Below are 13784 nucleotides of genomic sequence, written 5' to 3'. Positions count from 1 at the left end.
GGTATTTCGAGATATCAAGTCGATGGAGGGTGATCTCAAACTGCATTATATTGAAAAAAAAATGCAATTTGAAACCACTGTCCATCAACGTGATATCCCTAAATATCCTGTTTTGGGGTACAACGGATATAGGTTACCCAGCGAATAAAGGTGAACTAGCATTAGTCCCTTCAGATTGATAACTTTTTTAAGGTAACAATAGACAAGTCAGAGTCAATAATCATGTACAAACATTTATTGCCTACATAAATATCAACAGTTGTAATTGCAAACTGGACAGTTTCACATTACACATTTCTTTCCAAATTTGCCTAGTCATGTTTCTTTGTAGAGCACCACTTTGTATAATATAAACAACACTTGGATAAAGCGTATCAGTGTACATCTATCAAACAAAAAATCTGTGCTGATATCACTGTGGAAAATATCCGTGACTCTGACAGTACAGTAAGATTATACAAAATGCAATCAACTATTAATGTTATATTTCACACTGTCAAAGCAAACAAAAGTAAAACAGAAAACAACACAAAGTTAAAGAAACTTTTTAAGTACTCTCAATTCTTCAAAAATAATAAGTGACTTTTCAATACATCTTACTACAATACTTTGAGAAAGTAGCTACCTTAAACTGGTAAGATATATGATACAACAATAACATTGCACACATCTTTATCAATCATATAATTTTATGACAAAAAACAAAACAAAAAGCAGTTGTATAGAACATTTCTAATATTCTTATTATTCAATCCTTAGGTATCACCACATTTCTTTACAAAGCACAAGTTAGGGGAGATGGGGGCAAATGCAAAAACCTGTAAAACATGTTGCAACATCTACGATGATTTGTCTAAATAGACCCAACAAGCTTGATGAGTAGTCTGACATGTTCAGAGCTTTGACATGTTGTTTTTTTGTCCTCCAAGAAAATTTCCCAAATATCTTCTTCTCATATAATCTAGATCATTCCTACAGACAACTGCACCATTTGTTACAGCAGTCCGACTTTTATCCATAGACTTGTTCACATTTTATTGTTGGCACAATCTCCAACAACTCATCAAGCTTAAGTCTCCTATTCAGCAGTGACAATTAGGTCTACAAGTCCATTTCATTATCTCCAAGATCCAGAGATATCTCAGCGACATTTTCCTTCGCCTCCTCCCCCTGGGCGGCAGCCATCTTGCAATCCCCACCACCTTCCTCCTCCACAACTTCTCCCTCCTCCTCTTCCACCATTCCTGGGGGTTTCTCCTCAGTCTGTTTTCCAGGATTTTCCTCTGGAATATTCTCCATGTCATGTAATATACTGTCCTGTCCTGCAGTGGTTAGTTGTGCATCTGCACAGTCTGTACCGTCTTCTTCCATTCTGTCGTTCTCACTCGAGTGAGCGTGCCCACGCCTTCTTCTGCTCCTGTTGTTCCTTCTCCTCCTCCTTCTTTCCTCCCTTTGCCTCTCCTGAAACTATAGTTAGGAAATCCACTGAACTGTTGCAATCAAGACTACGCCATAGCTGTCTTCACTAGGGCTGCATATTTAAACTCATGGTCAGGTTCTGGTCTAGAATTTCAGGCTATGTCCAGTGCTGAACATATGGCATATGTGTCCTGGAAATACTTTTTTGTTGCATGAATAATAGCATAAATTTTCTATGAAATCTTACAGTAAGAAGTAAACACAAAAGCTCAGTAATAAACAAAAACAGCAATGTTTTCATCTTGGGAAAATAAGAAGGAGATAGTTGCTTGAAAGTCTTAACTGTTTTCCGACATTTAGTTGGTTTTTCAAAGACTTGAACCTACAGGAAATGTTTTTATAAGTCCAGTTCCAGGCCGGTGTAAGTAACTTGCAAGTAACGACCATTTTCAGCATGTAGATAATGAAAGTTACTACCTTCTTGTCTTCCTCTGCAAAGATCTTGTCCTTCTGTTCCTTTGTTATACTCGCTGTTGACTTCAGCAGCTGTATGAAGACTCCACCGGGGGTGCGACGTCTGGTTCCATCCTGTATAGTAGGAATACAGGTGGTAAGGCACAAGCACATTGAGTCTAAGACAATACATTGAATTTTCCTTATTAAACGATAAATATGTATACCTACATTACAGTTACAGAAAACAGTCTTGCATTTTGCAATATTGCACATATGGCAATGGCTATGTACTACATGTAGTTCCTAGAAGAAGACAATGTCTCTCCTCCAGAAGCAATGGAAGTATGAAAGCACTGTGAAATAGCAAACAGTAAAAGTAACATTTACAAATTTGCAGCCCAGAGCACATTTTACAGGAAAATATGCCATGTACATATGATATGACTGTCTCAACTGTAACTATTATCAGTATCAGTTGTGTAGGTTGCTATTTCAACTTTAAAAGTCCTGACTGCTAAACAGATAGAGAGAAGATACAGTAGTGGGATGTTACATGGATAGGCATGCCCCCTGCAGCTTCCACATCCTCCGTCATACTGAGCAGCTGTAGCGCCTGCCCCGCCCCCAGCACCTTCACTATCCGATGGATCAGGTGCCACTTGGGCTCCGATAATCTGCAGGGAACAACACCAAGATATATACATCGATAAAGGTTAGACATCCAGGTAATAAAATACGCCAAAAAGTAGTTACTCAAGCAACTGGATATGATCTGGGAAATGGTAAAAATGATGACCGTTTCCAAAATCATATCCAGTTGCTTGAGTAACTACTTTTAGGTGTAACAACACCAAGGTTTAAAAACCATTAAAAAACATATGAACATAAAAGATTATCTGTGTTGGTAACTTGGTACATTTATTTATTTATGTTTATTTTCTTTCACCAGGGTATCTCCCTCAGTGACTAAGCACTGAATTTCAGGAAGGCCCTGGGAACACAGATACGCACAATGCAATATTCACATGACAAAAACATAATTGTCAAATCATAAAAAATCATATTCGTCTCAAAGTCCTTATCTGTGCCAAGTCATCAAGGTTGGAGGTCACACAACACTCTTGCAGTGTGTTTTAAAATTTCTGTGGTGAAGTGTGATGTAGCTGACCTCAAATTTTTAGTCCCATTCTGCTTGATTCATATCTACATCTATTGTTACGTTATCATGTTACTTGAACTATATAGCTAGTTGTCGTATTCAATATACCTATGGTTGCTATTACAAATGTTGTGCAATAAACTTTGACTTGACTTGTTATGAACAGTTGCTATCCCGACCAGCTGTTACCAACCTGTAGATAATCTCATCAGCAACCTTCTCTGGAGGGTCGTCAGCCGTGACCGTGATTGGTCCTCCGGGGAAGGGGGTTCCCGGGCGCGGTCCCAGCCGCTCCTTCACACTCCTCTTCCTCTTGGTTCCCTTCTCCTCCTCCCCCTGCTCCCCAACCTCCTCCTCCTCCTTCTCATCCTGGGGATGGTCTTCTTTCTCATCTTCATCCTCACTAGTCATGATGGGGCTGTGGATAAAGAATGATGGACTTTTAATGAAAGACCTTTATCATCATCAAGCAACGTCAACAAATAAGATGGCCCATTTCACTTTGATTATGACACCATAACATATGGAAAATCATTTAACTGTTTGCTTCGCTCACTCGGTAGTTTTATTCGGTGGTTATATAGCAAAAGACGAGGCATTATGACAGTAGCCATGTTGACAGAGACAGATCAATAAATGTACACCTCACGTTGCTTCATTTACACATTTTACAGGTCATGATGATAAAGCAGAAGTACACTTACAGTGACATAAGAATGTAATATCTTACTACATCTACAGTGACTATTGTATAATAGTATGTACAGGCTCAACTTGTAGGCTAATATCAAGATACCACAGTAAGTATGTTTTAGGTTCCACACGTGTCATTGAACACAATCATGAGCATTTTAGAGCAAAAATTTTTAAAAAGCACACCATGACAGCAGTATTTTGAATTTACAACCTTTGGGTCCAAGATCAAGAATATGTACAGCCTATACATCAAATTGAATGTGAAAATTACTGTGCTGTTGTATTATGCTGCACGTCTCACCTTTTTGAGCCATGCTCAGAGTCACTAAAGGGTAGAAAGATAAACCAAAAGTTACAACAGCGTACACCAAGGCAGATGAAAAGGACAAGACGATAAACCCAAACCAAACAAGTAAACAATTTGCAAAAGGCTTCAGGAGTAAGGGCAAGTACAACAGTAGGCACACAGGAAAAAATGGAAAATGATCAACAAATAGACAGATAAGAGACATGTACAGGGTACAGGTAATGGAATGTGTGCTTAAGCCACCATCACAGATCAAGAATTGAGCTCAGTAGACGTGTTGGCGAGCTCCAAATGAGCCTTTTCGGTCCAAGAACGCCCAATGTTCTGATGTCTATGCGAGCTTTGGATGGACAATTTTTAGCAGCGCGAGCTTTGGATGGACAATTTTTAGCAGCTCCGCCAATGTGAGGCCAGCTCTAGCAAATCTGCAAATCTGGCGAGTGTTTGCCTGAATTGTGATGCAGGCTTTAGCTTAGGAAACCGTTCCTTGCAGGGTTCACCTTCCATGTATTTCACTGCATCCTAGGTGCCATGATGCATGTGGTGATGACAGAGTGACTAGTGTTACCTGACATGTTCTGTGAACTCCTTATAGTCGTAGCTCTCCGGGCCCCTCTCCTTGCTGATGCCTCCTGCTAGTCCTGTGTACACTAACTCATCTGCTACAGACTCACTGAACTGTTCCTGTAAACATTCACAACAGTTTCAATATTATCAGGATTATCACAAGCACAAGAAAACTTCATAACTTTGAAATGCTACATTTTTCTCAACTCAATCTCTATGACTGGATAAAAACAGAGATTTACTTCCTTTCAAGTGAAATCCATCACTCATCCCCAGTGTGAGTAGAACAAACTGGCAGAAACAATTTAATACATCAAAGTTCTAACTAGACAAGTTAGTTTCCAAATAGATGTGCTTGTATTCAATATTGTCTCTGCCAGTTCATTCCTGTATTAAATATTGTATATTGTTTACCTAGATGTTAAACCTTCATAAACGTAATTTCTATCTATTTCAAAAGACACGAATTTACCATCAGTCGTGGCAACACTTGAGACCTTAACAGCCAGTGCAATTTACTTTTAAGATACACTTGTTTTAAACAGGAACACATGACGTATATGTACGACCATACCTGGACTACTGAGGCCCAGATGTTGTTGACTTTGCGCTTGGGTGGAGACTTGATCACAGGTGTGTGGTGAAAGGCATATGCAGCGCCCCCTGGCTGGTTCTCCACGCAGCGCATCCTCTTCCTCCTCCACAGGGTCTCATCTTCATCATCACTGAGAACAAATAAAAAACAGAGGATGAATCTTCTAGTTCTGCAAACTACACAGAAGCACATAGGTAACAAACTAGCACACTTAGTTCATTGTGGTCATCACATTTAGAGGTCTACCTTCCAGTAGTAAACTTTGACATGACCCTTAACCTTGGATGACTTGAACCTTACCCTTGTGATACTGTAAGTATCTGTATCTCAGTATCTATATAGCTGGTATGACTGCCCTTTGGTGTAACACACCAGCTTCACAGGCACACAGCAAGGCAGCAGCTGGTTATACCACACTGAAAGACCTGTCACACCTAACTTATGCAAGTATTCCTTTACAATTATCCAGCAAAGATGGCCATACTGTGCTTGGTGACAACAAATTCCACTCTATGGTAGTTCAGGGAAAATACCAATTTTTAAACACATTGATCCTAGGTTGGTAACTCTGGTACTTGAAGGCATTCCTTGTTCTTTTTTTGAGCTGAGATTAGAGGGTAATAAATATAGATAACGTTAGGTTTTGTTTTTCTCTCACTGTAGAGAAATCTATACACCTAATATAGAAGGTAAACAGTAATAGAAAGGGTACTAATGAAGGGTAAAAGTTACCTGAAACTGTCATGGCTGTCCTCATCACTACTGTAGCTGGTGGCACTTTTAGACTCACGGTAACCCATGGTCATCCCTGTGGATTCAATAGTACAGACAGTAGTGAAACAGCAGCCATTCATGTGAACAGACAACTACAGCAACAAGTACAATCTGCAGCTGTTGGTTGCTGAAAACTCAGTCTTGACATAGAATCACATTCTATACAATTCTACTCGCATTGGCACATCATGTTCAGAGGGTAGCCACTACATCAGTAGAGACTTGATCCAGGATGTCTCCAACTTGTGATTTTTTTTCTGTCCCACTCAATGTTTAGGAGCCCACGTTGTTGATTTTCGTGGTTGAATACGTCATTTTAAGCTTATCAAATTCCATTTTCGTGTTATTTTTTAAACGGATGGGGTAAAATTATTTTCTTGCCCAACAAGCAAATTTCCGGGACGAAATGATGGGTCCATTCCGACGCAACATACTCAGGGAGTTTGCGGTGACAACACACTGGAAAAAACGCAAACACGAAACCACCACAAATATCTAACAGTATTTCATAGAGCCTCCGGCGGATGACTACACACCTTTGTTGTAGGTTGGCTGGCCAGTCCCTCGTGCTCCTCCCATCAGGTTACTGCCCCCTGTCCTGTGCCCGGTGAACTGCAGAGCAGGTATTGTGTTGTTGTTGTTTAGAACAGCGATCCCTCCCACAGCTCCTAGCAGGTCCAGCGGGGGAGGCACAGCTTTGGCAGCTCCCTTCAAAGCATCCTGAAAGGGAAAGCAGAACATTCTGACATATTTACTTAACGAACATAAACATTACTGTCCAACATTGGGGTACAAAACTTTTCTTTTTCTTATTGGACCGGTCCAGAAAAAACGGACCTGACAAAAATTGGAGGAACGGATTTCGGACCAATTAAAAAATGAACAGATTTACCGACAGGCTTTGTTTTGGGGCTTACACATTAAAAAAGAGCAAAGTACTAGTAGAGGAGAATTGTTAGTCATTTGTACCAGGTTTCTACAGCCAAACTTACCTTGAAGATAACTCGGTCTAAAACAGAGGCTGATAGGACGATAAAACGCCAGTGGGCGTTGGATACTCCATCAGAGTCAATGTAGCAATATCATTGTTTTGAGTATCGCCTATTCACATGTTTTCACAATCAGGTCCTGGTTCATGTCCGGACCTGGACCTGGTCATCTGGACCTGGACTGTACCTGTGCCTGAATTTTCCGTACTGGTACCCATGGTAACCCACCCCTACTAAACAAGAACATAATCATACCATAAGTGTCCAACATACTTTGTCATTGAAGATTTTTTTGATGTTGTGCTTTTTTTGTTGTTGTTGAGTCAAAACGTGTGTGTGTGTGTATGCTTGTGTGTGTGTGTGTTTGTGTGCCTGTTAAATATATCATAAACTGTTCTTTCCGTTTAAAAGAACAACAAAGGTCCCTCAAATGCCGCCAATTCACTGTGGCATACTGACGTTATTCAACTTAGAATTTTTCCTTTGTCAAAAGACTCAAAACACATCGCGGTCTCCAAATCACGGAAACGTCAAAATCGTGGGGAGGGGGGAACTCACTCGAAGCGACCACACGTCACAACAAACAAAGATTGACATTTTATGATCTACTAAAATGTTCTTTACATCATAGAAAACTAAACGGTGAAGATCGTACCTCCTGGACTGCTGGAACTTCCGTGTCAGACTCAGAATCCGCAAGTTCCCCTTCTTCAAAATCCATGTCAGGCACATTACCCGCCATTTTATGATTGGAACAGTCCACTTCTGAAAACGGGAGGCATGAAAATATAAATGGTGTTAGCAATCACAGAAATTTAACATAGCTTTGATAGATAATGTTACTGATAATATTTTTGAAAATTTAAAGGATAAAATACTTGTAGTCTATTACATCTAAGGATGAAATGTGTTTTCGGTAAATCGTAATGATTTGAACTTGCTCAGACACCACTTTTGTCCAATGGACACATCCACTAACCCGGAAATGATCGTAGTTAGGCAAACGTTAGATCGTCGTTGTTTTGCACTGAGAGTAGACGAACGAGTCTTCATCAAGTACCTTTACCTCTGATACACGATTGGCGTTTCTTAGACCTGAAAACTTGATTCCATCAGTCCTGCAACAAAGTCACTTCTACAACGTGTGTACAATAACTTAACTTCTCCATACCGTGATCGCGTGATCGAGGCACATCCCTTTGTCTGGTTTTTCATCTATCAGCTTTTACATCTCAGAGGAGCTTGTTGGGTACGGCCGGGTTGGTCCAGGCATGCAGCAGAGGGAAGAGAAGCAGCTGGAGGCGGGGCTGGACGCCCTGATCGTGCGGGTGAAGGACCTGAGGGACTCGATCCACGCCTTCCTCATGAAGTTAGAACACGAACACCAGACCCTGCAGTGGACTTCTGTACTGGACAGCTTCGCCCTGCTGTCTGGACAGCTCAGTACTCTACAGGTAAGCAGGGTTTGAACCGAAATGATTGGAGCCTGGTGTATTACTGTAGGAGGTTTGGCTCAAAGCCTAGGGGTCATGGGTTGAAGTCCCTGATATGCTTCATTAAAATCTATGTTTGGTTTAGTTTGGTTTTAATGTTGTGCCCATGGAAAGCCACTTTACGTGACTTTCCTCATTTCACTTCGATGAAAATTAGTCTGTTTGGATACTAGTACTGGTATATATGGTCTAGTGGTTAGGACTTGGTGCTCTCTCCGGCACCACCAAGGCCTGGGTTCAATTCCCAGTATGGGAACCAATGTAAGAGGCGAGTAGAAACAGTCTCCTGGCTTCAAGGATTCGAACCCAGGCTGCTCACAAAACCAACACACTAACCATTACGCCAAAAGGACCAGACCCATTTGGCACAGTCAGTTGGTGGCGCTTGAACCGTGCCACTGATATGTGAGAAAACCTGTTGTATCATGCCATAAGGCTGTTTACTGATTATGCGACACAAACAGTTTTTTTATACACATGCAAGACACAAACAGTAAGCTGAGATCAGAGTACCAGCAATCAGACCATGATGCCATGTACAATGTCGTCTTCCCCCACAGAAACTGGTTATGAAGGAGAAGATGCCGTCTCTACAGAACCTGATCTTCCTGCCCCTGGTGCTGTCCCCTGACAGCGACCCACAGCTGGAGACCACCACTGAGGGGAGGGTGCCTGTCTTCAGCCATGAAGTGGTATGTAACCATATATAAAGTAATCCGGAAGGAGATACCTGAAAAAAAATTGTTTCGTAGCACACCCAGTACATAACTAGTTCACTATCATAGAGTGATAGCTTGATGTCTCTCAATCATTTTAAGATATACATGTATTGTTCTCTGGTCCAGGTGGAACATGTGCACAGAATTGAAAACTAGAGTTCCACGAAACGCAATACCTTCGCCAAACAATCAATGCTTATTATGGAGAATGCCCTTATCAAAGACTTTAGTTTAAGGTCTTATTCATGGTACCTACCGCGAATGGGTGTTTTCCTCCTTATTTTGTTGATCCTTACTTGGCACGGAAAAGTGAAAGCGTGGTGGTTTGGCCTTGTTTATGAATAAGCTTTAATCTCTTTGACACTGGAAGTCAGTTGGGATGTATAAAACTATTAAAAGGGAATTTTCAACCGTGAATATGTGCAGTTTCATGCAGCCGTTTATTTCTGGTAGGTACTTTACATGAATAAGACCTCAAGCAGAAACAACTTTTGCACGTGTTTCTAGGATAGAATTCTCCAAATGTGCACTTCCTGATGATAATGAGACTGGGAGAAAGATTAGTAGCCCTTCTCACCCGCAAGCAAATAAACATTGTGGTAGGCAAAACAATAAACCTGGGGCAAAGCTGTCATCAAGTGCAGCCATCTGCCAAACAGCTGCTAGCCAAACTAATAGAGTTATCCAAAAAATAGGTCAACATCTGAGGTTAAATTGTTATATTCCTATTCTACATTAATTGCATAAATGAAGCCCAGATTTAAAAACAATACAGTTCAGGATTTTGATTACAACCTAAGGTATGTTCATACTAACAATAATTCAAATCCACCAAACCCTACTTGACTTATTCTCTTCCAAAGATTACCACAAAATCACCCACTGCAGGTTAAAACAAGCCACCAGGGGGCCCAAACTTACATGACTTACTCCCTGCCCAAAGACGTATCCACTAGCCAAAAATCCTGAACCTGCCACTTGAGAATGACTTTAACGACAACTTTGACGCTCCACTGCAGTACCGCAACTTCTCGCCAGGACGCCCATTATCGAACTTGACCTTCGTTTTCCAAACCCCTAAATAACTACCGAATATAATGCAAAACGATCCACAGCGTCAAAAGTTATCTTGTACGCAAATACACACACACACACACTCACCCCGCTGCACTCACGACAGAAAGCGCCAGCTGTACCATTTTCGTACAAAACCTTGCTATACGCAACCGCAACTCAAATACCAAATATCGCGACATTCCATCCACAGCTGCCAAAGTTATTTGAGATTGACCTATATACGGTGACACAAAAAAATTTTTTAACCAAAACATGACCTTCTTGGCGAAGGTAATAAAGCAGCATAAATTGAGCACCACTTGTCGAAATGACGTCAAACTTGGCGGAAGTCACGAATGACAGGAGTTTTTTTTGTTTTCTGACACTTGAAAGTGACTGGCTTCTTTCTACGGCAACCGTTGCTAAGGAAAATGAAGGTCCATAGCAACGGATAGGCTTACAGTCTTATGTGGTCATTAAAGTGATCTAGATTAAGTCATTCTTGAGAGACTTGTTATATTTTACAGCAGAATTGATTGTAATTAATTTCTAAGAAAAGAATAACCTATTCTGATGTACAACTGATGCACCAAATCCATAATATCTACATGTATGTACGATACGTTGGATAGTACAGTTATTTTGGATTATGTACTGGGTGTGCTACGAACTGGCTTTCTAGGTCTCTTCTAAGAATCTCCTCCCGGACTATAGACACAAATCTAGTTTGTTATCCTAATAATGTAAGAAGAATATTAAGGTGCATTGTGTATTCCTATGGTAGTGTGGCCGGTGGTGGTGCAAAAAAGTAAGGTGCAATAAACAAGAACAAAAAAAGGGAAAAACAAGTGCACTTCTTGTTGTGTCAAAAACCTTCTTTGTTATTGTTTTTTTTTGGGGGGGTTGTTTCTTTTCCTTTTTCTTCTCTACTACTTATACTATTGTTAATTTCTTCATTCATTTCATTTAATCATCTCGTCGAGTTCTTTTTCTTTGAATAAATTGTATATGGTTCACCCTGTCGTTCATTCATCCATTCATTCGTCATCCAAGTTTCCAATGTGCTTTATTTTAGTACTAATGAATCAAACTTTGACCCATGTTCACCTTTGACCCCTCCAGGTTCCAGACTATCTGCGTACCAAGTTTGAACCAGAGGTGGAGTCCAGGGAGAAGACTCTCACCACGCAGTCAGAACGTCTCACTCCGGAGGCGGCCCAGAAACAGATCCAGCAGCTCAACAACCTGTGCGACAAACTCCTGAACAAGCTGAACGCAGCGAGCGAAGACTGGGACTCGGAGGTGTCTGCCTCCCAGGGGAGCACCCCAGCGTCATCCCTAGCGGACACCAGCGCTCTCATTGCCGCAGTGAGCTTTGGGAAGGGGTTGAAGCCCAGCAGGACCCCCAGTCAGAGCGGCCCTGACACCCCCCAGTCCCAGCCCTCCCCCCAGGCCTCCCAGGCTGGCCCCGCCCCAGGAAAGGCTCCCAGCACCATCAAAACTAACATCAGATCAGGGGCCAGCTCACACCCATACCAGAGATGAGATGTACAGGATTTGTGTTTGATGTTATTGGCACAAATAAGTCTTTGTAAAGTTTTGTAAAAACTAATAAAATCCTTCGCTTCACTATTGTTCTCCAGTAGTTGTAACATTTAGTATATAGTAGAGTGAATTCATTCCTCAAGCTACCAACACCTTGCACACTGCAGTCGTCCCTTAGCAAGTTATCTTCAGCCCAGTATGCACTATGTACAAGCACTTTAAGTTTCAACAGATCAGGCAGCATGTTGTTGTGGATAATTATACATTCAAACTTCTCATACATTTATACAGTTATCATTCCCAGCTGCCGAGGTATCCTATCATTCCGGAGCATCTTAACGTTATGTAAAATCACAATATAGGCTATCAAATCCCTTTTCAAAATACGAGGGTGGTTCAAAAAGTAATGCAATGGGTCTTATAATAGGCTCATTGTTTCATCGAATGAGTTGAAATTTGGCACAAAAGTGAAGGCATATATCATCTGGAGATTGAAATATCTCAATTTGTTGTTCAGATTTTTAGGAGCAACTTAGTTGATTTCAAGTTGACCACACCCTTGGAAGCTTGTCAGAAGATCAGTTGCTCTAGATCTGACCCACTTATAACTACTGTAAGAATCTCACATTTTACCTGTATAATAGTGAGTTTTCTGAGCTCCCAACGGTTCTTCTTTTACAGCAGCTAGAATGGATTGAGTTGCTACATTACTGGCAGTTTGAATAATAGCCAAATACGTGATTTGTTGATTAACCCTCATCCGACCGTTACATTTTTACGACGAATCTGACCGTATGGGGTCATTTTTGACCCCATTTTGTTTTGCTCATGGACATATTTCTGCAGGCTTATTTTGTCATTTCTATGTATTTACTGTTTCACTAACCTATGAAAAATATTTTGACAAGTTTTGGTGTCAGTAGTTATTACTCATTATCATAATTTATGCAGAAAATGAGGAAAAACCACATATGCTCTGAAAATCTACCATACTTAACTTACTTAAACAATGTTTTGTCTTATCAATTTCTAAACAATAATTGTGATGATGCAATAATACTGATAGCATGATAATGTTATTTAACAAGAAAAAATACAATATTTGTGAAAAGAAACAAATTTATTACTTAATTATGCACCATATACCGCCAACTAAACACATACAAACAATAACTCTTGTCTATTTTCCCGCAAAGATCTTTCTTTAAGGTTCCTTCTGCACAGTCTGTCCATATATTGTTTTTTAATTAAATAGAAACATTTTCACTTTCATTAGCATTGGTAATTAGTGTGTATTATCATAATTTATGCAGAATGTCGAAAAACTGTTTTACACTAAAATACTAAATTTCTTTCAAAATATTCGGTGTTTACTCATCTAAGCAACTATAACCTGCTGCTGTAATAACAATAATGAGGATTGCCTGTTATTTTATTGAAATGTCTTGATATTCATGTAATTAATGATTCATAATTGGCTGGGGTCATTTTTGACCCCACCGAACAAGACACAAACTTTCAAGTATAGCTTATACAATAATAGGCAAAACTCTGCGAAAATTTAGTAGATGTTGTAAGACCTGTATACAAACAAATTCATGGAAGGAATTATTTCTCTGATGAAAAATGTTGCTATGGCAGATTAAAATATACGCCTGGGGTCAAAAATGACCCCATACGGTCGGATGAGGGTTAAAGGGTTGAGTACATTGCTTTTTCATTAACTAAAAGATACACAAATATTAACTATTTAAAAACCAAGAAGTTTGCTAAGTTTCATTCTTCTCGGTTGATAAAAAGGTCGTCTACGGAAATTTTAATCAGCCCACCCCTGATCAACGACCCTGACAACCGCCCTCATACATTACTTCACCCCAGGAACGAAAAAATTCAAACTGATTGGACTTCTAAAATGAAAATAATCATGTGGTATGACGAGAAATGCAGCTTGGTTCATATGAAGTTTCAGTTTCTTACAATAGACACAAGAGAGTCAGTGACAGTACAAG

General features: G+C 40.2%; 2 protein-coding genes across 3 annotated transcripts; one reads left to right on the top strand and one right to left on the bottom strand.

Annotated features, from left to right (window-relative positions):
- Window positions 1–220: 220 nt before the first annotated feature.
- Window positions 221–7768, bottom strand: LOC118409769 (phosphorylated adapter RNA export protein-like). Of its 2 annotated transcripts, XM_035811062.1 has the most exons (10): window positions 7618–7768; window positions 6510–6693; window positions 5932–6007; window positions 5179–5329; window positions 4606–4721; window positions 4032–4055; window positions 3228–3452; window positions 2429–2549; window positions 1897–2007; window positions 221–1467 (listed from the first exon to the last, which is right to left on the bottom strand). In XM_035811062.1, exons 1-10 carry the CDS (start codon window positions 7702–7704, stop codon window positions 1102–1104), a joined length of 1461 nt encoding a protein of 486 aa, XP_035666955.1. In that variant the 5' UTR covers window positions 7705–7768; the 3' UTR covers window positions 221–1101. The 2 variants fall into 2 exon arrangements, with proteins under 2 accessions (XP_035666955.1, XP_035666956.1); XM_035811063.1 differs by lacking the exon at window positions 4032–4055.
- Window positions 7769–8233: 465 nt separating this feature from the next.
- On the top strand, window positions 8234–11860 carry LOC118409771 (mediator of RNA polymerase II transcription subunit 8-like). Its single transcript, XM_035811064.1, has 3 exons — window positions 8234–8416; window positions 9016–9147; window positions 11353–11860. Exons 1-3 carry the CDS (start codon window positions 8234–8236, stop codon window positions 11773–11775), a joined length of 738 nt encoding a protein of 245 aa, XP_035666957.1. The 3' UTR covers window positions 11776–11860.
- Window positions 11861–13784: the final 1924 nt, after the last annotated feature.

The sequence above is a fragment of the Branchiostoma floridae genome, chromosome 2 (genome assembly GCF_000003815.2).
Source record: "Branchiostoma floridae strain S238N-H82 chromosome 2, Bfl_VNyyK, whole genome shotgun sequence".
Taxonomy (NCBI): Eukaryota; Metazoa; Chordata; class Leptocardii; order Amphioxiformes; family Branchiostomatidae; genus Branchiostoma; species Branchiostoma floridae.
This window is presented reverse-complemented; position numbering and strand designations above follow the sequence as displayed.

Excerpts from the sequence above, each read along its gene's own strand:
- LOC118409771 (XM_035811064.1), top strand. The coding sequence starts at position 8,234 with ATGCAGCAGAGGGAAGAGAAGCAGCTGGAGGCGGGGCTGGACGCCCTG. Across the intron at positions 8,417-9,015 it reads GACAGCTCAGTACTCTACAG|AAACTGGTTATGAAGGAGAA; the intron begins GTAAGCAGGGTT and ends CTTCCCCCACAG. Across the intron at positions 9,148-11,352 it reads CTGTCTTCAGCCATGAAGTG|GTTCCAGACTATCTGCGTAC; the intron begins GTATGTAACCAT and ends TGACCCCTCCAG.
- LOC118409769 (XM_035811062.1), bottom strand. The coding sequence starts at position 7,704 with ATGGCGGGTAATGTGCCTGACATGGATTTTGAAGAAGGGGAACTTGCG. Across the intron at positions 5,330-5,931 it reads GACAGCCATGACAGTTTCAG|TGATGATGAAGATGAGACCC; the intron begins GTAACTTTTACC and ends ATTTGTTCTCAG. Across the intron at positions 3,453-4,031 it reads TCTGAGCATGGCTCAAAAAG|CCCCATCATGACTAGTGAGG; the intron begins GTGAGACGTGCA and ends CTTTATCCACAG.